This window comes from Nanorana parkeri, unplaced genomic scaffold (assembly GCF_000935625.1).
Source record: "Nanorana parkeri isolate BGI_ZX_2015 unplaced genomic scaffold, ASM93562v1 scaffold356, whole genome shotgun sequence".
In the NCBI taxonomy this organism is placed as follows: Eukaryota; Metazoa; Chordata; class Amphibia; order Anura; family Dicroglossidae; genus Nanorana; species Nanorana parkeri.
In genome coordinates, this window is record NW_017306624.1 from 859435 (window position 1) to 884130 (window position 24696).

General features: G+C 40.1%; 1 protein-coding gene across 1 annotated transcript in view; it reads right to left on the bottom strand.

Annotated features, from left to right (window-relative positions):
- Positions 1 to 6414: 6414 nt before the first annotated feature.
- RNLS (renalase, FAD dependent amine oxidase) overlaps positions 6415 to 24696 on the bottom strand; it is a 106267-nt gene continuing 87985 nt past the window's right edge. The window contains exons 6-7 of the mRNA XM_018558755.1: positions 15287 to 15462; positions 6415 to 6629 (exon numbers count right to left, since the gene is read on the bottom strand). Coding sequence (XP_018414257.1) covers positions 6471 to 6629; positions 15287 to 15462 — 335 coding nt within the window. The 3' untranslated portion in view covers positions 6415 to 6470. The remainder of the gene's footprint in view (positions 6630 to 15286; positions 15463 to 24696) is intronic.

Here is a 24696-nt window from a genome sequence, read left to right on the forward strand (position 1 = left end):
GGCAATGCTCTTGGCAGCATTTAGGATCTGCCCACTGCTGAAGGGAAGAAGAGGGTTTAAAGGACCAGTGATGTCATGTGACTGGACTGAAAAAATCTGGGGAAAAGGTAAGTATAAAGTATTGTTTTAAATAGGTTGGGGGGAGGGTTACATTGGTGGGGGGTGGGGGGAGATCCCAAGCCTGAAGTTGGCTCCAAGGATATTGAATGAAAATGTATTGAAAGCCTTTTGTTAATAACTAGTGAATTCCTCATCACCAATTACCTCCACTCAGCACTACTGTAGCTTTTTGACCACAGTGGTGAAGCAAAAGGTGTAATAAACTTACCTTCTTGAGGGCTTGTTCACCCCATCTCCAAAACAGAATGTTTTTTTTAATCTGGACCAAAAATGCATACACATTAATTCCAAAGCCTAGTTCACTCCATTGCGTTCAGTTCCAGAGTTTTTAAAAACAAAAGTCCAGCATGGGCATTTTTTTTCTCTGGAATGCACCAAAAAATGAAAATGCATGTAAATGCACCAGAATGCACTGGAAAGCATTTAAAACCCAAGCAAAATCAATGAAGAGCAAAAAAAGAAAGCCACGGGAATGCATCAAAAGCTCACATATATGTGTTTGCAGAAACCCATCCATATCTGGTCTGGAGATGGTGTGAACAAGCCCTGAAATGAAGTTCATGGTGGATGGGGCTGGAAGCATATAATCATGGCTTTGAGGAGTGGGGGTTGTGTGTGATATGCAGCAATGTACCACAAAATGCCTCTGTTTGTGACTAGGCCTCCGCATCATCTCTACCATTCCCTCTGACCTTAAAAAGCCAAGACCTGTAGAAGTCCATCTCCTCTGGGGGGAATAGGAAGTATCAAAGTATCCGTGAGGTAGTGTGTGGTCAGATATACTCTGAAGACAGGTAAGTATTCGTTTTTTTGAAAAGGGAGCAGCAGACTTTTAATTTCTTTTACGTTCACTTTAAAAGGTAAAAAACCTTCCATAGAACTTTAAATCCATCCTTACTTCTTATGTATTTGCTTTTGCTGCAGCCCTTCCTTTGGCCTTGGTTCATTTTATGCTGAGTCTAGAAAAATCCTGAGGTTTTAAGCCCACCAAATCACCAAGGTAAATAGAAATGCTAAAAATAGTTGAAAACCCAGTAAAAATAGAATGTGCAATGGAAAAACATGGCTTTTTAAACAAAATGAATTAGGAGTAAGTTGCAAAAAATTAATCCAATATGTAATCTGGTGACTGTATAACATCAGATGTTTTGCCCCAGACGTGTATCAACCGGAGACGGGGATTGTTTGTGGCTGGAGGGCCTTGTAACAATTTGAAATTAATCTATTCCATTAAAGAGAGATATAATCTAAACACAGTGTTTTCTTATAAATGAAGCAGTGCCATCATGATGCAAAAATGCTGTTGTTTCATTTCATCGTATCTCAGCAGTGTTTACCCTTTGGCTATTAATAAAGCAGCAAAAATAAAACAGAAATGTGGTTTCACTTATTGCCATCTGTATATGGGAATGATTTAAGATCACCTGCTCCAATTAATTTTTAAACAGCATTTTTTGACTGCTCTCCTAAAGTGAAATGGACATAAAAATAATAATTCCCACGGAGGTCTGTCTGTAGGCCTGTTTCTGGATTAATATGTAATGATAATTTATAATGATAAAATGGTGCTCTCCTTTCAGCCCCACATCCAATCACTATCCAAATCTTGCTGACTCATCCTCCGTAACATCTCCAAAATGTGTCCCTTCTTAACAAATGATACAGCAAAGCTTCTATTTCACTCCCTTGTAATATCACACCTTGACTACTATAACTCCCTCTTTGTTGGCCTACCACTAAACAGCCTAACCCCCCTTCAGTCCATCATGAATACTGCTGCCAGACTCATCCACCTTACCAACCAATCAGTGTCCGCCACCCCCCTCTGCCAATCGCCCCACCGACTCCCACTTCTCCAACATATAAAATTAGAAATACTAACAATAACCTACAAAGCCATCTACAACTCCGCCCCAACCTACATCACTGACCTCATCTCAAAATATCACCTAAACCGCCCCTTTGCTCTTCCCAAGACCTCCTGCTCTTTTGCGTCCTGCCTCCAGGATTTTTCAAGAGTGTATCCCATTCTCTGGAACTCCCTCCCCCAATATGTCCGCCAATCTCCTACTCTGTCCACCTTTAGGCGATGCTTGAAAACACATCTCTTCAGGGAGGCCTATTCCTCCTTGATATAACAGTACTTTCAGTTCTTCTATTAAATCATCCCAAACCGCTACTTTTTGGATCACTTGCCCCTCCTACTAGATTGTAAGCTCTCACAAGCAGGGCCCTCGTACATCCTGTCCTGAAATTGTATCGTCTCCCTCAGTTTTGTAAAGCGCTGCGCAAACTGTTGGTGCTATATAAATCCTGTACAATAATAATCATACATAATCCCTTGCTTTTATATTGTTTGTGGAGGCTGGGAGATGCTAGGGTAGCCGTGGACACCAACCTACATCACTGACCTCATCTCAAAATATCACCTAAACCGCCCCTTTGCTCTTCCCAAGACCTCCTGCTCTTTTGCGTCCTGCCTCCAGGATTTTTCAAGAGTGTATCCCATTCTCTGGAACTCCCTCCCCCAATATGTCCGCCAATCTCCTACTCTGTCCACCTTTAGGCGATGCTTGAAAACACATCTCTTCAGGGAGGCCTATTCCTCCTTGATATAACAGTACTTTCAGTTCTTCTATTAAATCATCCCAAACCGCTACTTTTTGGATCACTTGCCCCTCCTACTAGATTGTAAGCTCTCACAAGCAGGGCCCTCGTACATCCTGTCCTGAAATTGTATCGTCTCCCTCAGTTTTGTAAAGCGCTGCGCAAACTGTTGGTGCTATATAAATCCTGTACAATAATAATCATACATAATCCCTTGCTTTTATATTGTTTGTGGAGGCTGGGAGATGCTAGGGTAGCCGTGGACACCTCTCTCTAATAAAGCTCAAACATCATCACATGAGAGCAAAACTAAAACTTTCAATTCTCTGTTCCTAAGGCAAAGTATAGACAGGTTCTGGATGTGGATTTATATTCAGTACATTTATAAAGATCTGATCACACATATGCTCTGGTGGGGGGAGACCAAAAAGGGTGAACAAAGAATGCAACGCATAAGCATAGGCCCAACAGTGTTTTGCGTTCGTTTTTATAAACTATCTTGTGCTTTAGGGTAATAATCCTGTGAAGCAATCTGCAGCAGCATGACAATTCAATGCTAAACAGATAGTGGCTGCATCAGTGGGTTTTTACGGTGCTTATATGGTTTGTCTCCCTGTAAACAAGGGTATTATTCTGCTCAGTCTAGGAAGAAATAAACACTAAGTACTTTCCTATATATTTCTGAATTTTAGATCTAATGACATTGCCAACATAGTGGATTTATGATAGCCTGCTCATCTCTACACCATAGCTTAGAACTTTACAGGGTGTGGACGATGGAGTTATTTTGTCTTAAATATTTATATACAGTAGAACAAATTCTGCTCCGTTGTACAGATTAGAGACCCGCCCACAAAGTAACCTCCAAAGTCATTTTAATGTGAATTTGCTTGATGGCGGATGGGGAGGGGGCAGTTCATCAGACAGCTCCTGCTCCCCTCCCTCCCTTCTACATTCAGATTACACTGAGAGCCCAGCAAAGCTGAACATTAAGATTTGAATTCCGCTTGATTTTCCTTTTGGGATTGTGTGTGCGCGGTCTTTAAATTGTCTGTGTCTAATAATGAACTCTGCCACTGCTGCACTGGGCAGCAAGATGTTACATTACCTGTCTCGGGGACAAGTTGCCTTTTAATTAATAGTACAGGCATTTGTATACAGTATGTATATCTAGGATTGCTTCTATGAAATGTCTTTCCTTAAATGAGAATTATGGGGTGAGTGAAAAGCACATAATTCAAGGCGACCTGTGACATAGAAGCAGTCACAGGTCAGCTCTATTGATCAGGAAGTCAGTGAAAACACAGTGCCGTCGCTGAGTTCTTGTCAGTCACCGCTCCCCGCAGGGATTTCTGGCCCCCTCCTCTTTCTGATCCTCCAGTGCTGATTGGAGGAATGGATGAGGGATGGAGCGGGAACAGCTGGCTCTGCCTATAGATGGGCAGAGCCAGCTGGGTGGATCTCGACAATATTGTCGGGATCTGTCCTGGCTGCGGCACGGCTCTGCGCTCCCAGCATATAGCGAGTGTTGGGTCACCAGAGGACACAGCATATGTCCTCCCATGACCCTGAAGAGCACTATGGGCAAAAAAGATTGCCCCATAGTTCTCCTTTAAAGAGACTTTGTTACTTTGTCACTTTGCCCTAAAGGAGCAGTCTCTTTAAACGCCACCACTGAACCTTCTATACTCGCGTTCTCAGCACTTTAATAGAGGGTATAAAAGGAGGCGGCCTGGGATGGAGTGAAGACATCAATGAGCTGGTTTACAATAAATTGTTATGGGTAACAACTAATTTTCACTAGATTTCATATAGGAACCCTTCATGAACTAATAAGCAGCAAGGAGGTGATGCTGAGGGTTACTCTTTTTTTTTAGCTTGGGAGTGAGCATCATATCTTTGGCACAACAGGTGACCAGTTACTCTTTCTAAGGAAAAAGCACATTACAAATATTGATAGATAAAACCATGAGTTACAAATGTTTTTGTTTTGCAACATAAATGCCTTTTCTGCAGCCAGTCTCATCAGTTTTCCTGAGCGGGAAGTGATCCCTGACATTGTAATCTCTGCTTTCCAAAAAGGAAGTAGTTTATTACATTTAGATGGGATCTTGTTCCTGAATCACCAGTGTTTTCGTCCACAAAAAATGTATTATATGACAAAGCTAATACTGCCATTCACAACCATTCCTGTAAAGCTTCTCATCTATCCAGGTCATAGTATGGTTAGTAGTAGTTAGTTTCATGTGATGAACCACTACTAGCGATTCATGTGAAGGACTAGTGCTGGATGTTTGACATTTTATTTAACTGTGTACCAGAGGCCACCGAGCTATGAGGCTGTGATATTATTATTATGCAGAATTTATATAGAACCCACAGTTTGCACGATGCCTTACACAATAAAGGGCAACAGCACAGTTGTATTACAAATGAAATGCAAGAACATTAGAAGTGCCCTGCTCCTGAGAGCTTTCAATCTAAAAGGAGGGACAAGTGATACCAAAGGGCATTCTGCTGACAGAGGGATTCTTGGCATCTCTTAAAGGGTTTCTTAACCCTCAGCTTTTTTTGCATATATATGAGGCTAGCAAGCAGTAGATATATGCAAAAAGTAAAAAAAACAGGTTTAACAGGGGTTTAAACTTACCTGTATCTTCCCCACGCACTCCCTTCCTATAATGTGAAACTGCTCGGGCGGCCACAAAGGATCTTGGGGCGGGTACATGCGCAGTTCACATTTTCGGCCAGGACGCGAGGAGAGACACAAGGTAAGTATATGAACGCGTGCACCCTCATGCAGACACCGTGGGAGATGAAGTGCCAGCAATCACAGAGGACTCAGCGCTGGATCGGACACTCACCGCAGCGATGGAGAGAAGGCTGAAAACTTCAGGAAAGAAGATGATCGGATTAAGAGACATAATTTAAGTGCTTTCATTAACGCTGTGTTGAGGCAAAAACATTTTTGCCTTTAATGTCACTTTAACTATTATTTCTGGTGATTATGACATCACTGAGCCCTACCATTAAAACACCTGAGCCAAAGAAGGGGGAGATTTTTGAGCCCCAGAAATGTGTTGGCTGCTTTGTATTATCCTGTTATAAACTAATACTATTATTAAAAGAATCTGGACTTTGGGGCATTTTGTTTGGCACTCATTAGACTTTGTACATGTAGAAGAGTCCTTAAATTGTGAGACATTTCTAGGAGCAAACATGTATCTTCATTACAGTATTAGCTTATGGCAATGTATTATCACCTGGATGTTTTTGGCTATGTTGACCCCTTTGCATCAGTAAAGAAACATATATAACCATACAAATATGTATTATTGTAGTTCTTTCCCTAAAAATGAGCATAGAAATACTTCATACTTATTTGGAGAATGAAGAGCTTTGTAGTTTAGTCAGTATGAAGCTGTCCACGTTGGTCCGTTTGTATCAATATTTTGGCAAAAAAAAACAAATGCAAAAACAATATTTTATTTCTTCTGCAGCATCACAACACCATACAAGCTATAACAAACCAGCTTCATGATTCCATATCAAACAAGGAAAGGGGTATTCAGTCCTGTTAAGGTTACTAGCTGTTCTATCAATAAAAACATCACTTTTAGAGGATGCCAAAAACGGATCCACTCTAACCAATAAATGGCTTTAGACTGAGAGCGTATCTGCATAATGCTTACTCATAAAAACTGTTCTCCTCACATCACTGCTGTGTACATCATCAGCTAGGGTCAGTTTTGTAAAAAAGGGGCTAAAGTTTCTACAATCCGTACAGCCGATTCTGTACATCCATCAAAGTTTGAATGTGTAAATCCATCTCCACCACACAGGAGGAAGGGCTTGTTGTGCAGAGTTATCTGACCTGGACAATCCGGAAAGGCCTCTGTAACCTGAAACACAAATCATGCTGGTTAGTCAGCTGAGGAATTCTACTATGCCCACCATCCTGTGTGTTTTGTGCCTTAGAATTTAAAAGGAACAACATTATGCAAATGAAGAAAATATTATAAACTACAATCTATACGTGACATAAGTCACCCATACATATCTCCATGTCCATTTTATTAAATGTCTCTGTGTACCAGTATTTATAATATAGATTAAAAGTAAACCCCACCTTAAAAAATAAATGCATACTTCATTAAAAGAAAAACATTTGCATTTATTATTATTATTTTGCATTGGAGCCAGTAAAGCATTGCGACCCTGATTAATGGATCACAGGTGCAATGCTCGGTCTCCTGCAGATTATCCCTCCCTTCCCTGTCCATACCTCAGTACGGACACTCGGTAACATGGAGGGGAGGAAGAATGAATGGACTACAAGTGTAGTGATGTCACTGCACTTGCATTCCATTGAGAACTAGGAGTCCTTCTACCCACAGGCTGGTGTCTTTTAGTTTCTCCATTCAGAGATCTTGTCAAAGGATCTGTGACTAGATGACATGACTGTGTGGAAGGAGCCATGATCAGCTGTGCCATCTTCAAAAATCAGCACCAGCCTGTGTGTAGAAGAACCCCGCATTTCAGGTAAGTGGGGGGTTTCGATGCGACTAGATTGACCGTAAATATGGGTGTAACATGAAATGTGATCGGAAAGGTAAAATCAGCCTTTAACGGCCTATTCAAACAGGCATCCAACACACTTCGAGCTGTCAAAATGTAAAAACTTTGCCAGAGCCTACATTGCCTACAGGGGAGGTAGGAGGCACAGGCCAGCAGAGAGGTGAGTATAAAGCTGGGAAGACACGGAGGGAATTTCTGCTGATTCAGCAGGATTCAATCCATTGCTGGCCTTATCCCCTCGATAAACGTTTATCATCAGATTGAGTTTTGCCAAAAGGAACATGTTGGACAATCGTCAGCCGCTGTCAGGATACAACGTACACCACGGGAGATTCATTCTTCTGCGCTGTTTAGTGTAGATGGAGGAATCGGTAATATCTTTTATTGTTCAGCCTTTCTTTAAGAATTCTTTTTCCCTGACAGGCTCACTTTAACAAACCGTAACACAGTTGTCATCTTCAAAAGAGAAGAAATACTTTTGTATTTTAGGAAGTGAAGCTGAGCTGCAGAACTAGTTTTCAGAGTTCTAGAAATCATTTATATTAAAACGCAGGTCCACCTACATTGATTTAGGTTTAATTGACAGGTGTTTACAGTGCTTGTAAGTGGAGCCACATGCTGAATTTATTAAATTTATGTTTTCTCTTCTGTTGGGTTCAAAATGTGTTTATACGTTCCTTCCTTTGTGTTTAACCCCTTCATGACTGAGCTTGTTTTTACTTTCTGTTCGTTATTGACTGACTCACTTTTTACATTTTTGATGTGCGATTCTTCCACATCGCTAATATACTTTCTTACAAAGTGCACCCACATATATTATATATTGTTTTTTTAGAGGACAGATAGGGCTATATATTTATATCACATATGTGTACTTAATGCCTTACTTAGGATGAGTAAAAAAACAATGAGAATTTTTTTTAAAGAAAACACTTTTTTTTTTCCAGTTTTGATTATTATTATTTTAGAAAAAGTGCACAGCTAAAAAAATGCATTTAAATAAATTAATTTATTTGTCCTTTATTTGGAAATACCTCACATCCCTAGGATTTCAGTAAATGTTCTGTACTTTTCAGCCTAAAACTAAAAGCTAACCATTATTTCCTCTAATACCTAATAGTGGTCACCTGGCATACAATATCAGTGTCACACTGTCACACTTCTGTCTTTCAGGTGCATCGACATTTTAAAAATGATAAAAGGCTGAATATTTCTACAGATAAAGTGATGTTATTACTGAATATACATGAAAGCATTTTAGATTCATATCAGTTTCCTTCCCTGTAAATAAATGCAGCAATAATGTAAACGGCCGAACGAGCCTCCTGGAGCTAATTTAGTATATTGTAGCCTGATTTCCAGAACTATGCAGTAAGATAAATAACTGGATGAGCCAGTGATGTAAATGGCAGGGATTGTTTGTGTGTTTGTATAAATAGAGCTTGTCTGTGCACAAAAGAGATAAGACTACAGATCAGTATCAGACACTGTATTAAAAGCACTCTTCATAGACGTAGGGGGGATAGTGCTTGGAAATCATTTTTAAACTCCTGTCTCCTCATTAATGCATTTATAAACTAGCTCTTAAAATAGCCCATAGACAATTAGCTTTAACAGAAAACCCAGTTAAACTGATATTCATATATCCTAGAAGTTATCTGGTCATATCTGAAGTACAAATCTAGCTAAAACTGCTTTTTTTTTTATATAGAGAGGAGAAGGTTTAGAACCTCTGTCTGGTTTTTACTTCTGCCTGTCGGCCCATCTAAGAAATTTCCTTCCACTTCCTGTCCCAGAGACATGGCAGTGAGGAGAAATCCCAACTTTGACAACTGTCACTAATTGAAGATTTCCTCTCTACTCCTGCTTTAAAGACAATTATAACATTCCGGGTTTCCCCCTTTATGTCCCCGTGATCAATATGACAAAGGGTGAAGGTAGGTAAATACCTCCAGTAAACGGGCAGGCAGCAATAAAAGCCTGTCAGAGTTTACCCACGAACTTAAAGAATATGAAAAAAGTTTTGGCTGAAGCTCTACATTAAAAGGTACAGAAAACGTGAACACCTGATGTTCCTTCTGTGAAACATAATAGGAATAGGACACCTTTGTATATCTCCCTATATAACAGAGGGTTACACAAGGGTGCGACATTCCTATGGCCTGATGCCCGAGACATGATGTTCCGTGCATTGGGCAGGTGTTTCTTTTTCTCTACATTTAGCTCTGCTTGCCCGCAGAAATGTAGAGCAAGAGAGCGGCTGTACTACTTGTAGCAACCTGCGTGTCCACCACTTCCCCATGGTTTTCAGGGTCCCCCGCTGTTCTGGGGGACCCGGAATCTTGGCAAATGACTTCAGGAGGGAACAGACCAAAGAACATCCATTCTCCGATCTGCTCTGTCTTATCAGTGAAACTTGAGCTTGATCTTCTGCATTGGAGGGCAGGGGACACACAGTCTCCATAAAGAGAACCTGTCACCTCCAAACACTATTACATAAAGGCTTGTTAGCCCCTATGTGATAGCAATAAAAGTTAAGTGAAAAAAAATAAAAGTAAAAAAAAAAATTAAGTAATTCCACTCTATACATTACTGTAGTAGCACAATGTGTATTAAAGGTAATTTGGGAAAATGGAATTACCTGCTCAAATCTGGCCCACTACTACTTCCCTTTCAAACAGTCCTCCTCCTCCACCGGTAGGGATGTACTATCATTACCCTGTACTTATGTCCAGCGAAGCCTTGTGGTATGGATTTTGAACTTCACACGCAAATTGTGAGCACTCATTGGTCAGTGCGGTCACAATGAGAAGCACTGCTTGGCACGGTAAATACTTTGTATCACGACAACTAGATTGTCATGAGAGACAAGTAGATTGGGCCCCGGCTTTAGTCCTTAGACAAGCAGTGGTTTTTTTTTTAAACATTTCCACACCCCTGGTTATATTTGCATAAAAGACAAGAGGGCTCATTTATAAAATGGCGCTATGGCCACAGCACTATTTAAAAGAAAAAAAACCCCATAAAGCATAGATATGTGCTTTTAGAAAATACTTTCTAGAAATGCTGAATGAACATCAAAAAATACATTTTTCTTTTGGATGAAGAATTACTGGTGAGCAGCCGGCGACAGTCTTTTGCTTGGAATGAATGTGGCTCCATCCACACATCACTACAGCACCCAGGATAATAGGATATATCGGTTAGGTGTGCGGATGGCACTTCAACCTGTCAAGCATGTGACTAGCCTCTCTTCCAATCACAAAGTCTTCTCTGCAGCTTTATGCAGATAACACTCTCCACACCGCAGCCACTGGAGGGCAGATGGTGAAAACTGTTTTCAGTTATGAATGTGCTCATGAAGCTAGTCATTTAGGCCTTCACACCGAAAGCGTGCATAGCTGCTGGAATGCACCGCGATCGCTGAGAAACTTCCCCCCGCGTTTTGGGGGTGTGGCGGTGCATTGTATTCAATGGCACCGCTTCCACGAGCCCCCCCCCCTATTTTTTGCGTTTGCAGTGGAAAGGAACGCTGGCAAAGTTTTGCCACGCGGTCGATCGCACTGCAGGCAGGGGGGCGTGGAAGCGTTGCCATTGAATACAATGCACTGCCACGCCCACTCCCAAAACGCGGGGGGAAGTTTCTCAGCGATCGCGGTGCGTTCCAGCAGCTACCGCTCTGGAACGCACACGCTTTCGGTGCAAACAAGCCCCTAGAGTTCATCAGCAATTTGCCCATTGTAACAAGGAATCAGATGTAAGAAGGTAATGGATCTCACCAGAAAAAAAACAACAACTGTATTTGATGCCAACCACCAAAATGTACCCTAAACCCATGTTAAGGAACAAATGCACCTCCTGAAAAGCCATGATTAGATCTGCAACAACTGATAAAGTGCCAGGATTCTGCCTTTTGTAATGTGTAAGAGAATCTTGCAGTTCTTTTCATAAAACAGTAACTTCTTACCAGTAGAGGTTACCTCTAGCATGGGCACATGATATTGAAGTAAAAGCTCACAGATTCTAAAACTGGGGTTTGGAACTCTAGGATCCTGGGGGGCAGGGGGTCTGCCAGGGGTTCTGCTGCTTTTGTAGAGGATTAATATCTGCCCAACAGTGGCTCCACTTTTCTCCCTGCAGTTAACACTAGGCGGTTTATTGTCAGGGAGTAGGACACTTGGCATGTGGTTTCTAGAGGGCCTAAATATTAGGCATTGGCTTACAGTTCTGGCTCTCTGGTGATGTCACGCCAAGCATCCCTGTCGCTCCCTGACAACAAGCCACTGCCCGGAGTCCCTGCGCATGTGCACTGTGCTCCCAACCCAGGCAGCCTGTGCAATCCCTGGCACGTACGCAGTGGGAGCCCCTCTCCAGTCTAGATCCATATGTCTTTTCAGCAAAAGATAGCCCAGAACAAGGAGAGTTGGTCCATTCAGGGTGTAAATCCACAGCCCCAGCCAATCTTATCTGATGGACCACCTGCAAGTGTGTGTCTGGCCCTGAACACCAATGCAATGTTAGTTTTTCCATTACACCAATGCACAAGTAAAGTTTTTCCTGAACACCATTGCTAAGTTGGAGTTTTGCACCGAGCACCAATGAAAAGTTATTGTTGCCACTGAGCAAAGTTTGTGCTTTTTGTGTCATTCAGATATTTAGTATGCAATTCTGTTTAAATGAATGTTTGTTAAATCTACTGATCACACTAATGTACTGCAAGAATAGATGAGAAAATTATTTCAGGGGTTCCCCAAGATCTTAAAACGTTTTCAAGGGTTCCTTGAGGATCAAGAGATTGAGAAAGGCTGTTCTAGTAGTACGGACACCAATCGTTCTCAGTCCACTACAAAGACCATAGACATCAAGAATATTCAACTAAGAAAAACATAATGTTGTATGACAATCTCAGTGATTTATGTTGTAAATCTCCTACAACATATCCCATGTTGTAGCAGAGACAATAGCTGAGCATGAGTATCCTACTATACCTGAAATAAGCTGATCCCAGAAGGGAGCCATGTACATCTATGTTCCCAAAAGAAACAAAATCCTAATTATTTTTGTTTGTTTAAAGCAGTAGTATGATCTACCTTTAACTCTAGAGTAGTGGATAACCTGAAGGAAATCTACAGTATTTGTGCCGATATTATGAAACTTTTTCACGCAGAATAAATCTAATTTACGAAAAGCTGTAGTCACAAGATAATACTACAGGTACTGACTACAGGTACTTGCCACGTTAGAGAGCCACTGACTCCTCAGGAGCTTAAACTCTGAGTTTAGCCTTACATTTTTTTTTAATATACATACATATAAAAAACAAAAAACAGATTTTCTCCAGGAAATCTTCCCAATGGACGATAAAATTGTCTGCTGCACACCTTATAGCCTGAAGCTGCTCGTAGATCCAGGGTGCTAAAATGATCCAATTGATGGCATTATCAGGCTAACACCAGCAAATCTCAGTAATCTCTTTCCTGCAAAATGGGGGTGTGCTGGTGAATAATATCTCTCCAATGAAGACAGACAGCAACAGAAATATTGTAAACATGATCTTCCTACTCCAAAACAAATAAAACACATCTTCCCCCTTTTTTTTTTAAAGACTTGCACTATGGGCTGCACTTTATTTTACAACACAACTTGAATGTGTTGAGACAATACTGCTGGTCTTATGTCAGTGCAAGCCTATTAACAGAGCTCTGGTAAAATTGAGACTAAGCATAAATGATGCCATCCCTTCAACTAGACTACATTTTAGTATTTGGTGTTCAGTAAGAAAAATGAAAGTTTTCTGCATGTAGAAAGTGCATAATAAATCCTCTTTGCTTGTCATTTTAGTTCAGGCGAGTGTTTTGAAGCGGGGATGGTGATGAAGCATGCCTTCCACACTTGGCCCTGAAACATGCTTATGTTAAAATGTGTTAAATAGTTTTACCATGGGGATCTGATTGGCCAAAACCTTCCGTAAACTTATACTTGGGTCTCTTTATCAATTAACTGACAGAGCATGTACAAAATGACTTGGGAAAGACCATTTATTTTTAGTTTACTTTCATTTGGTTCTCAAAACATGTCCATATCGATCTAAATGCAATTTACTTTAACACTACAAATGAACATATTAAAAAGGTACCACCATCCTATTAGAAAAAGGGGTTGTGGCCTCACTGAGCCTCAGACAATCTTCCTGGAAGTGCTCACATCACCCGGCCACACTGCAGTCTACTCCCTGCCTCTGACTGTGCTGCTTACTGTGGAAGTTTTTTTTTCTCCTTTTCTTGATAGGGAATACATTGATGCTCATTTGCAGAGATTCTATATGTAAAACACACTTGACTCTTAGAAATGCTTATCACCCTCTAGTTAACCCCTGAAATGCCAAATGATCCCGTTATTCATAAGCAATTCATGATATAACATGCTATTAATGGGCCTTTGCTGAATTTCTGTTATCTTGTACAGATTATTAATTTTACGATGTTTAACATTTACCTGGCTGTGCTTTGTAATAAGATTGGATTATATCCTATATGATTACATTAAATATACCTATTTTAATCTATGTATGCTAAAACAAAGCAAATGAGCCATGAAAATATCTCCACCAATATAAAGGCTTTGTATGTACAGATGCAGACACTGTCTGAGACTGTGAAAAAGTCACTGCTATACATAAATGAATCATTTTATGACTTGAATGGGCAGACAAGATATATTCATCCTCAAACCATACAATCAAAAAACTAGTGAACCAATTTGAAATATGTTGTGACATGGGCAAGCTGAGCAAATCTGACAATAACCTGTGAACTACAATTCAGCAGATTCTTTGAGCGTGTATATTATGACTTGTCTGATCACTGGCAATTCTCGGGATTTATAAACTGAACATACATATTCCCCTTTCTTGTAGTGCTGAGGGGTGCCGATGCATCCAGAAACAAATCCCAGACCACCCTATATAAATGCCAAATGTACACTAACATGTGTCAATGTTGATGTGTGTACATACCTGTAGACAGGACAATACATTAATGTGTTACATTCTATAAAGAGGTGAAAGCAGTTCTCATGATAAATTATACATCTTTTGTTCTATGCCTTTGCGTGGAGCTCTTCAGTGTCAGATTACTAGAATAAGCACTCAATAATACATTTCCATACTCCTGGTAGACATGAAAATCGTAGACACAACAAGAGTTCTTCCTTCTCACAGTAATTTACAGCACAATATACCAGAGAAGGATACAGCTAGCTCTGCAAAGGTGGATGAAGTCAGCCACCCCCACACAACATGCCGTGTCCAGGGGACAGCTAATGTTAATATTTACTGCTTTTCATGTAATCTCTGGTGGCTAACTAAAGTTGCTAAGTCAGCATCAAAATAATGGATTTCTCGCAGAGAGCTCTTTACTTTTTTTTCCATCTGAAAGAAAGAAAAAAACATTTTGGCATTGAACATAAATGAGTGGGCTGTTATTGGAAAGGAACGACTTCTTTAAATATTTATTGTAATGTTGTGTACGTCTTTTGGCGACAAGTAAGCTGCTGATTTTTTCTATGTTTACTTCACTTACAGCTAATCTGTTGCGTAGCTGAAAGAGCTAATAAAAGAGGTGCATGCAAAGAAGTAAATACCTCTCCTGCCTCCAGTGTTGCTGAACAACACTCAGTTGAAGAGAAATCACAGACTGAAGCTTCTTCAGAAAGCAATACTTTTGGGGCTGTCAATCTCCTGATCCCCTGAAGCACGCAGTGGTTCCCTCCACCAACCCCTATGTCATTACTGTGTCCTGTAGAGGTTGGCACAGGGAACTACTGAGAGCTGCTGGGGACCAGAAGAAGATCAGCACTCCCGAAAGTGGAGGAAGCTTTAGCAGTTGATTTGTCTTCATCAGAAGGGTGTCCGGCACAAGAGGCATGACACATTTACTTCTTTACAGGGACACAAGACCAATCTGAATGTGGATAGACTTACTTGTGAGTATCTCCATTTCTGACACTTGACGTCCTTTGGTTTAGGAAGATTCGGTAGTATTGTACCAAGGTGTTTCAAGATCACGTGTTGAACATCATCTTTTTCTTGTTCTAAGTGCTTTATGCCAAATGGTACACTAGTGTGAACTACAAGTGATGGTCCAATATCTGAAGACTCTGTAAAAGAGAAAAAATAGAAATGGATTAATTTTTTCTTATTTAACCAAAAGGTTCTAAGCAATTTTATACAATTGAAAGCCCACTACAACACAAAAACATACCTGTACTGATAGAATTCAGTATATAAAATACCTATGTTTATTTTATTTGTATTTTTCTCCACCTTTACAGGCAGACCAAGCTGTCCATCAAAAGTAGTAACTAAAGGGGTTGGGACGTGATTACAACAGGTCAGCTTTTATTCAAATGGTTTAGACCTTTAAAAAAAAAAATGTTGCTACTGCAACAGTCAAACAAGTGTTAGGCTTTTACAGGTTTTTGTTTGTTGCTTACTTACAAGAGAAGTAATGACAAACCTTTTTTTGGTTTTACTGCTCTTTTGGGTCACAGGAATACATTTACTAATAAACTCCTGTGAACAAAAGTCAGTGGCTAATGTCTCTGCCACAGCTGGGAAGGGTCCTGACAATATTGTCTGTATCCACCCTCGCTGCCTATGTGACAGCTGGCTCTACCTCTCTAGAGCCAGAGCAAGCCGCGCCAGCTCCCTAGCCAGTCTGTCTCTAAAATAAACACTGGAGGAACACAGAGGGGAGGAGGGAATCTATGGTGATCACTAATAGTCACAGCTCTCTGCAGGGAGATGACATCAAGAGCTGACCATTCAGTGGTTACATGTACGCTCAGCTCTTGGTCTTAGAACTGATGTCTGACAGCTGCAGTGTCCCACATTGGCTCTATGCAGCGGGAAGAGTATATTTTACTTTACCCACACTTCTCTAAGCTCTATTTAAAAAATACATCCAAGACTACACTGCCCATAGGGTGATAACACTGCTGTGTGATTTCACAGCAGAACACCATCAGCTGATAATAAAACTATGTTGACTAACTATGACAGCCTGCATCATCTATATTTTTTCATTTTGCCTGTAGTTCTACTATAACCCCTTACACAATTACATAGGCACATCAAAGGTTTAATATGGTAGCATGTTTCATGTGTACTGAATGATTAATATGAAGGATTTCAGATTAAAGAGGTGAGATTTTTGCTTGTCAGTCATCTTATGTTGTATCTTTGTCATGTACATTGGAGGGACAGATTATAGAAACGATTTCCAATACAAATATTCTATAAATCTGGCACAAAAGGAATTGCTGTTAGACACTTTTTGGGTGCTAGACAAACCCTCCCTGCTGGCTGCCCAAGTACCAAGTCTGTGCAGAGTTGGTAGACGCATCGTCTTTTTGAAAACGTTTTTAGATGCAAAGGTTGGATCTAAAAACTATGATCTGTTTTTATTTGTACTGAGGAAAATGACAACTGGAGAATTAAAGTCCAAATCTAATCGGTTGGCATTACAGACCGTTCTAGTTACAGACTAAATCCCTGCCAAACTTTCGTGTAAATGTGAGATTTGTTTTTTTGAATAGGAGAAAGTTGATGGTGTTTTTAAAACCATTGTTCCTAACAAACCCCAAACAACTAAGGAAACTGCAACCACTCTGGTGAGCACGATCCTATGTATATGGGAAGCCTCTGTGTTGGTAAAACACATTATGGTTAGACAGATTTACATTAAAACCTTATATCTATGCATCTGCACAGCATTGTGAATGTTCAAACTAATGTTTGCTTCACCATTTCTTTCTTAAAAGGATTAGCAAAAGTTTTGCAACCCAGAAGGGCGGGGTTGGGGGATAATAATTTGTACTATATAAACTTCACAGTATTTTTATCGCATCATGTATGATCAGAAATGACGTGATTTAAAATGAATCAATAACAGGAATTCCCTCCAGAAAAGTAAAAAAACTATTCTTTTTGTTTGTGTATTTTGCTTCACGATGATGTCAGTAGATGTATTGTACAGATTAGGAAAAAAGAGCCGAAAATAGCAACTTTTAAATTTTTAACACTAGGCATGTTTGCATTAGAATGTCTTTAATGTTAAAATATTTCGGGTTGCTATTTTGACAGTTTATTTTGTTTGGTATACTTTCAATGTCATTTGATAATTAGGAAAATAAAGAAACAAATTGGAAAGGCTCGGTTTATTTTACATTTCTTTGTTCTAACTTTTTAACCTTTAGAAATGCATTAACTGAAACTCAGCTTTGAAGCAGGTGCATTACAAATGTCCTCACTTGACCTGCTCACATTCATTTGACCATCTCTGTTTACCTTCATGCCCATTTAATGTATGAATGGGTTTAAAGGTAAACAAAAACTATTAAACATAATGGAGTGAAAATCCGGCACACAAAAAGAGATCAGATAAAATCTCGTAGACTTTATTGCACAGTAGCAAAATAAAAAAGCAACAACAATAGAAACTATTGACGCGTTTCAGTCCACATACTGGGGTCTCATTCCTAGTACAAGGCCCAGTATTGATTGCTGGCTGTTTTTTATTCTGCCATTCTGAAATAAAGTCTACGAGATTTTATCAGATCTCTTTCATGGCCTGGCGTTTCACTACAGTTTGGATGATGAGGGTTGACGGGAACCCTGACTGAGCACCAAGGTCTCTGTCTTGTGTATTTGGACATGTGGGTGTAGAGCTGGGATGTGTGTGATGATTCATATAATTGAGTGCTATGAGGAATGGGAGTGCAGTTTGAGAGCGGAGGTGTGCAGGAGAAAGTGTTGTGCAGGGTCACAGGAAAGGGGGCAGGGTAAGATGAGGGGGTTGCTAATGGGCGTATAGTGTGACATGAAGGGGAGCAGTATGACAGGTGCTGGAGACACTCTGCAAAGGGGAACAAAGCACATAATGTTCATTATAAACCACCGGTGAATTTTAAGATCCTCAGAGGGCTCGAAGTAGAACTGTTAATCTGTGCATTGACAAATTAAGGTGAAACATTGAGAAGTAGGCAGGGACCTTGTTGCCAGCCTTCTAATAACTCCAGCTGGCAGCCTTGTAATACCACCTCCTGCACCCAGCATCAAAGATGCAAGTTGCCCAAGCTTTCGCAAATGTTGACAAACATCCCCCCACTCTGGAAAAGGGGGGTGCACCTTCATGCTGAGGAAGGCTAGGCTGAGGATTTGGCAGACTGAGTACCAAACCTTGTGGGTGGACTGGTAAGCAGGTTTGCAGAGTCCCGATGAGGAAGTGGAGAAACAGACGTTTGTTGACAGTGAGAATGGAGAAAGACTAAGGAGCTCTTGCCGCCAGTAGCATCCTAGATAAATAGTATCCATAATTGAGCCAAAGAGATGCTAGCCCTTAAAAGCTATGCAGAACAAGCATTTCTTATATAAGAATTCTGTAGTACAGCACCTTAACTGACAGGAGAACCATGCGATGGCAAAAAAACAAAAAGTATTCAATAGACTGGCACTGCTGAAATTAACAGCCATATGTCATCAGCTTTGAGGGAAAGTGAGGGCCTAGGAGCCTCATCTATTAGCGGATCCACGGAGGGATCCTGTCAAAACCAGAGAAATCCAGCTTGTCTTATGGTTTCAGCAGACGTTAGTGACGCCTGGGTCAGGGGTGAACCCCGGACCCCAATGGATAGCTAAATCTGACCATATGGAACCTCCCTAACAAAGCTAAGGTTTAAGACCCAAAAACAAATCCCCCTTCTGCCCATAAGGTTTAAGACCCAAAAACAAATCCCCCTTCTGCCCAGATGTACTACAAAGGCAATGAAGAGGCCTGTAAAAGGGCTGTTAAGTACTGCACTTTCTAAAAAAAACTTAGTGGCTACAGATAATACTGGAAATTGGTCCACTGATTACTAATAAGCAACAGGGGGAACCATTGTGCTGAGAAAGCCAGGGCAACATCTGCTTCAGGGTAGGTGATGCTGCCTAGGAACAACTTTGCATAAGAATCCACAGCAGGTTTTGTAATCAGCCAGATAAAGCTTAAAAATAGACTCCACCAGCACAATCTGGCTGTGGTCTGTATTAGCATGGAGCGTGTACTGTCTAAAACACAGTGAAGCTGTTCTGTATGGCGATGAAGGGGAGATGGTGGCAATGACCAATGCCCAGTCTCTGTTGCCTGACAAGAGCCTGGATATGCGTCAACTTGTCTACGTAAGAGTACATAGACACATAAGCTGCAAACAAATGTTAGTAGTGCTGGATTGGTTTTGGACTGTAGTTCAGTACTCTGTGAAAGGTGGAGTTTAAATCCACTGCTGTTGAGAAACAATCTACCTAATCCATTTTTGAACAGCGTACGTTTCCTCCCTAGAGATGAGCCATAAAAAGTTAGGGTGAAGAAGGGTGTGGGACAATTTCCCATATTTCAAATAAAGAAGAGGGCTCCCCAAAGTGGCCAACTTGATAAGTACATAAAGTATAAGCAGGCCCAAAAAAACAAAAGAATAATTTTAACGTGCCACAAAATGTCCAGTCAGCTACAGTTGTTTCTGTAGCAAATACCCTCAGTACCAAACAGAGGAACCATAACCCAGGAGAAGCCTGATAGGTACTTACAACAGTGGGTTGCAGAGGCAGGAAAATTGACTCAACTCTGGACCGACAACTCCATAAAGAATTTCCAGACATAATGATCTGACCTGAATTGCAGAGTCCTGTGTGAACTGGAACACTGATGAATAAGTCCCTTCCGATCGTAGGACTGTCACAGAAAATGGGCACCTGCACTGCTTGACTAACTGGAGAGCTTTCAAGGATTTCCAGTTTCCTGAATCTACTAGTAGCTGTAGAAGACTGGACAAACTTCCAGAAATTCAGTACTATTGCAGAGAAAAAAACAGTATAACCTGGGAAGACCTGCACGCTTTGGCTGACTGGAGAGACTTTTAGAATTGAACATATCCAGCATGATAAGGGACTAATTACTTTTATGTGGCTCACAGGAAAAAAATCAAGGTGCAATTACACTTTGGAAAAACTTCTTATAAATATTAGTAAATTGTTAAGCCCAACCCCAGCCCAATAATTCTATCACAGATATAAAATTACAGTTTAAAAAGCTTAACAAGTTAAAAAAATATTTATCTAAAAATGAACCCCAACCCATTTTAGTTTCCCTTTAATACACAGAAAACATGATTTAGTGAGTTATCCTAACTGAATACATCTCAACAGATGTTCAGCAAGATTACTGATTGTGACTGCTTGACATACAGAGCGAGAACCTACAAATTGCACACTAAATCTTTAAATTACAGACCATAATGAAAAATGTAAAAATGACATAAAACAAATTTCTTATAAACATTACACCAATGATTATATATATAACTAAAATAAAATGTGTACTTGTTAGAGCATTTCCACTTGCAAAATGAATTTTAACTGAGCTCGCTGAATGAGCTGAAGCTACGCTGACTTCAATGATCCATCATGTGTGAGTAGAAATCCTGTTTTTTCCTTGCAAACTATTGGTTATTCTTTGCAGAGTGAATTTTCACTCTGCTTGACTCCATTCATCATATAGCAAGAGTCAAACTTTCAGTGGCCTAAAAGAGATGTGCTTTAATACTGCAGAAGTTGGATGGCTCAGAGAGTGATATTAACACAACATGAAAAATTGCCAACAAGAAAGAGCATGTTTGTGAACATTGGCGGCTGCTGCTTGTATATCTGTACTGGGATTGTATATTTGTTACATAAGACTAATAAATTGTGGGGGTAGAATTTCACTTTTGGATCCGTTTAAAATGAGCCAGAAGTGACCTCAGAAAACTTTATGGTCTATAAGTCCTTTGTGATGGCTTAAAAAAACTGGTCTAGGAAGTTAAATGTGTTTCCTAAAGAAAATATATAATTGTAACAATCCTAATGGCTAATTTATTCATTCAAGATTGCATTTTTCTGGTATCCAGATTTGCACCGGCATATGCTAGCAGTGGCTAAGTCAGTATATCCAAAGCTGCCGTGGATCTGTGCCTCTTGCAACTTACCGCCAAAGTAGACCACAATCTGATAGCTATTTTTTTTTCTAACTATCAAACCCTACAATAGGAAAACATATCTAAACCAAAAATAACCCCAAAATACTGCAGCTTACCAGTACTTAAATGTGGATACCTTATAAAACCTACAACCAAACGATAAATACACTTATGTGAATATGTATTCAAATCTATTTTGTACAAACCAGTGTACAAACTAGACTTCCTACTTAGTTGAGTTTTCCAGATGGGATTGACAAAGATCCCTTGTGACTGCGTACCTTCACATTGCTAAAGTCTCAACTCACCAAAGCATACACACTAGGTATTTTCAGTCATATGCTTTAAAAGTGTATCTAGAATCAAAACCTTTTTTAGTGTTGGATAGGATATACAACAGATCAAACCACTGTAAATTAGTTTTTTAACTGTCTCCTCTTATTGGGGAGATTTTCATTTACTTCCTTTCTTTAGATACAACAGAAAGGGAAATTACATCTCCAAAGTAAGAAAAATCTCTCAAACCGTTTCCACTGGAACAAGTGTTCCAAATGGAAGACTTGCTTTGTAACCCTGTTGCAGTGGCAACTCAAAATTTTGAATTTCCTCTCACTTTTAGTCCTGGTAATGATGGTCATCAGGACCAACACAGAGGGTAAATTCCCCATCGTGGACACAGAAGAGTTTGTAACCCATGCCTTCTATATCCCTCCCTCTATATAGACACGTTAACACATTTTCAATGATATACCTATTGCTGATAGCAGGAAAGAAAAAACATTAACATTTTGCAACCCTTAAAGGTGTATGTCACGTACAACAATAACCATTCCACACCAATGCAAGATTTCTGTGAATTGAACATCTTTGATGCACAAATGGTCATGTGATAAAAGTAAGGGCCACAAGTAGAATAACTCATGTGGATTGGGAATTGAAACATCTGTCTGACAAAAGATCTGAACCAAGTGAATGTCAATGGTAAAATAGAGCAAACTGGAAAGGGGGAAAATACACTTTTTATAGCACTGTAAAACTCTAAAGAAAATTACCTAACTCTCATAAATATCCGATGACTGGAATTGTCGCTGAATATACACTTGTATCTGTGTCTCTTTTATTATTAGTACTGATATTAATTGCACTATAATAAAAAAAATGCAATAACATACTTTAACCACTTAAAGTCCGGGGTGTTAAACCCCCTTCCCGTCCAGGCCATTTTTCAGTATTCAGCGCTGCGGTACTTTGACATTTATTCCGTCATGCAGCGCTGTACTGAAATGAATTTTATACCATTTTTTGAGGACAGATAGAGCTTTCTTTTGGTGGTATTTAATCACCACTGGGGTTTTTATTTTTTACTATATTAAGGAAAATTTACAGAATTCTTTTTTTATAAATTTATATATTTATTTATTTTTACACTTATTGTTCTTGCTATTACATAGGGGGATACAATGCCCCTATATAATAGCACAGGTACACTGACATGTCCTCTTTATGGAGACATTAGGGGTCTCTAGGACCCCCAATGTCACCTGGGGACCCCAAAAGAAGCAGATGAAGCAGAGATCTGCTTCATCAGCTTCTTCTCTCTGGCTATAGCAGCCAGATGACTGACAGGTGAATACGGAAGTGATGTAATACACATCACTTCTGCATTCACAGCATGGAGGGAGCTCAGCAAGGAGCTGATCTCCCTCCCTCTTCCTCCTGACACCCTCCCGAGCCGGTCCCGGGCCGCAGATGGGGTAGCGGATCCCGGGATTGTAGGTGAGGGGTCGTGAGGAGGGGGGCGGCGGCACTCTAGGGCGGGAGACAAAATCACGCCATACAACCGATCGGCAGCTATAGAGCCGCTGATCGGTTGTATGTGAAACAGCCGTTGACAGCTGTAAGAACGGTCTTTCCTGCCTGTGCGCGCCCCCTAGTGCAGGAAAAAAATGCCGTCCGGAGACAGCAACCCACTGATGCGAGTCCGCCGTTCGTCCGTTTTTTCTTAATGTGCGAACGGCAGGAGGTTAAATACAATATTAGCCTAAAAAAAAATTAAAGAACATTAAAAGAGAAGGCGCTGACCTAAAAAAAAACTAAAGAAAAGGTGCTGGCCATATTAACCAATCAAATGTTAGATTTTAGCTGTATTGTTACCTGTGCAGATTAGGACATATTTGGTTGCCATGGGGAACGGCTGAGCTTTCAGTGCAATAAACAAGCCATGCCGTCTACAGTTTTGGTAGAAAATGCACTCTTTCACTTGGATGAGAAAACTATAGTTCAGGTTACAAGACCAAAGGAGCTCAGTATAGACCTCTACAGTGTTATTGCTGGACCGGCATGAGAGCTGTAGCTGAAGCATTTGGACACAAAACACATTGGATTATGGAATAGTTGTTAAAGATGTGGAGATAGGATTGGGGAAAATGGGGAAAATCACTGAAGTGCACATGTTTTAGAATATAACTTAATAGCGGAATTTCAGAATTGGAAATGCTTGGGTTACATTTTTTATGTGAATGCATTTATTACTGGTGTCACAATTCAGGGTTCTTCTTGGCTATTACATTTTACGACAAACTGACTTCAAACCACACTGTATTCCGGTGCCAAGACGCACACATATGTTAATTATGTGATAGGTTTGTAAGAGTTCTATACATTAAGCTTTAGCTGTTCTATGATCATTTCTTCAGAAGTGTGTATTGTCTTTCGAAAATGAAAATTGCTATGACTTATTAACAGAGGGAGAATTTGTATAATACTATATATAACCAAAGAGTAATTAAAGGTTCTAGAACTGCGAGAGTGACTAATGCAAGGCTTTCTCTCAACCTAGTTATTAAAGACAAACATTTGTTGTTGGTATTTTAGAAATAAAAGCATTTTTCTATAAATGTTTGTAAAACCTCATCTTCTATACTGTTCTCACAGCAGTGTCTATTACACAATTACATAAGCAGAGCTAAGTATGGCACCTGCTTCACATCTGCGCCCATAGTGTTGAGCAATGTTTTAGTGCAGTTCTTCAAAAAGGAGTGGAGTCATTACCACTATATTGTATGAGTATTATATGTCTTTATTAGTTATACTGCTGCTCTACTCTCATATGTAGTAATAGAAGTTGTAAAATACTTACCACATACATACAGCACCATTGATTGACTAACCCTAACCACTTTGGCTGACACCATATGACCAATGGACATCTGACCAACATCAGAAACAGAGACTAGGAACGTTTACTATTTTGCAACTTCAGTTATGAACTAATGGGAGAGAGCAGCAATGCAGTTAAAGCACATCTAAACATAGAGCAGAGATGGGCAAGCTTCGCCC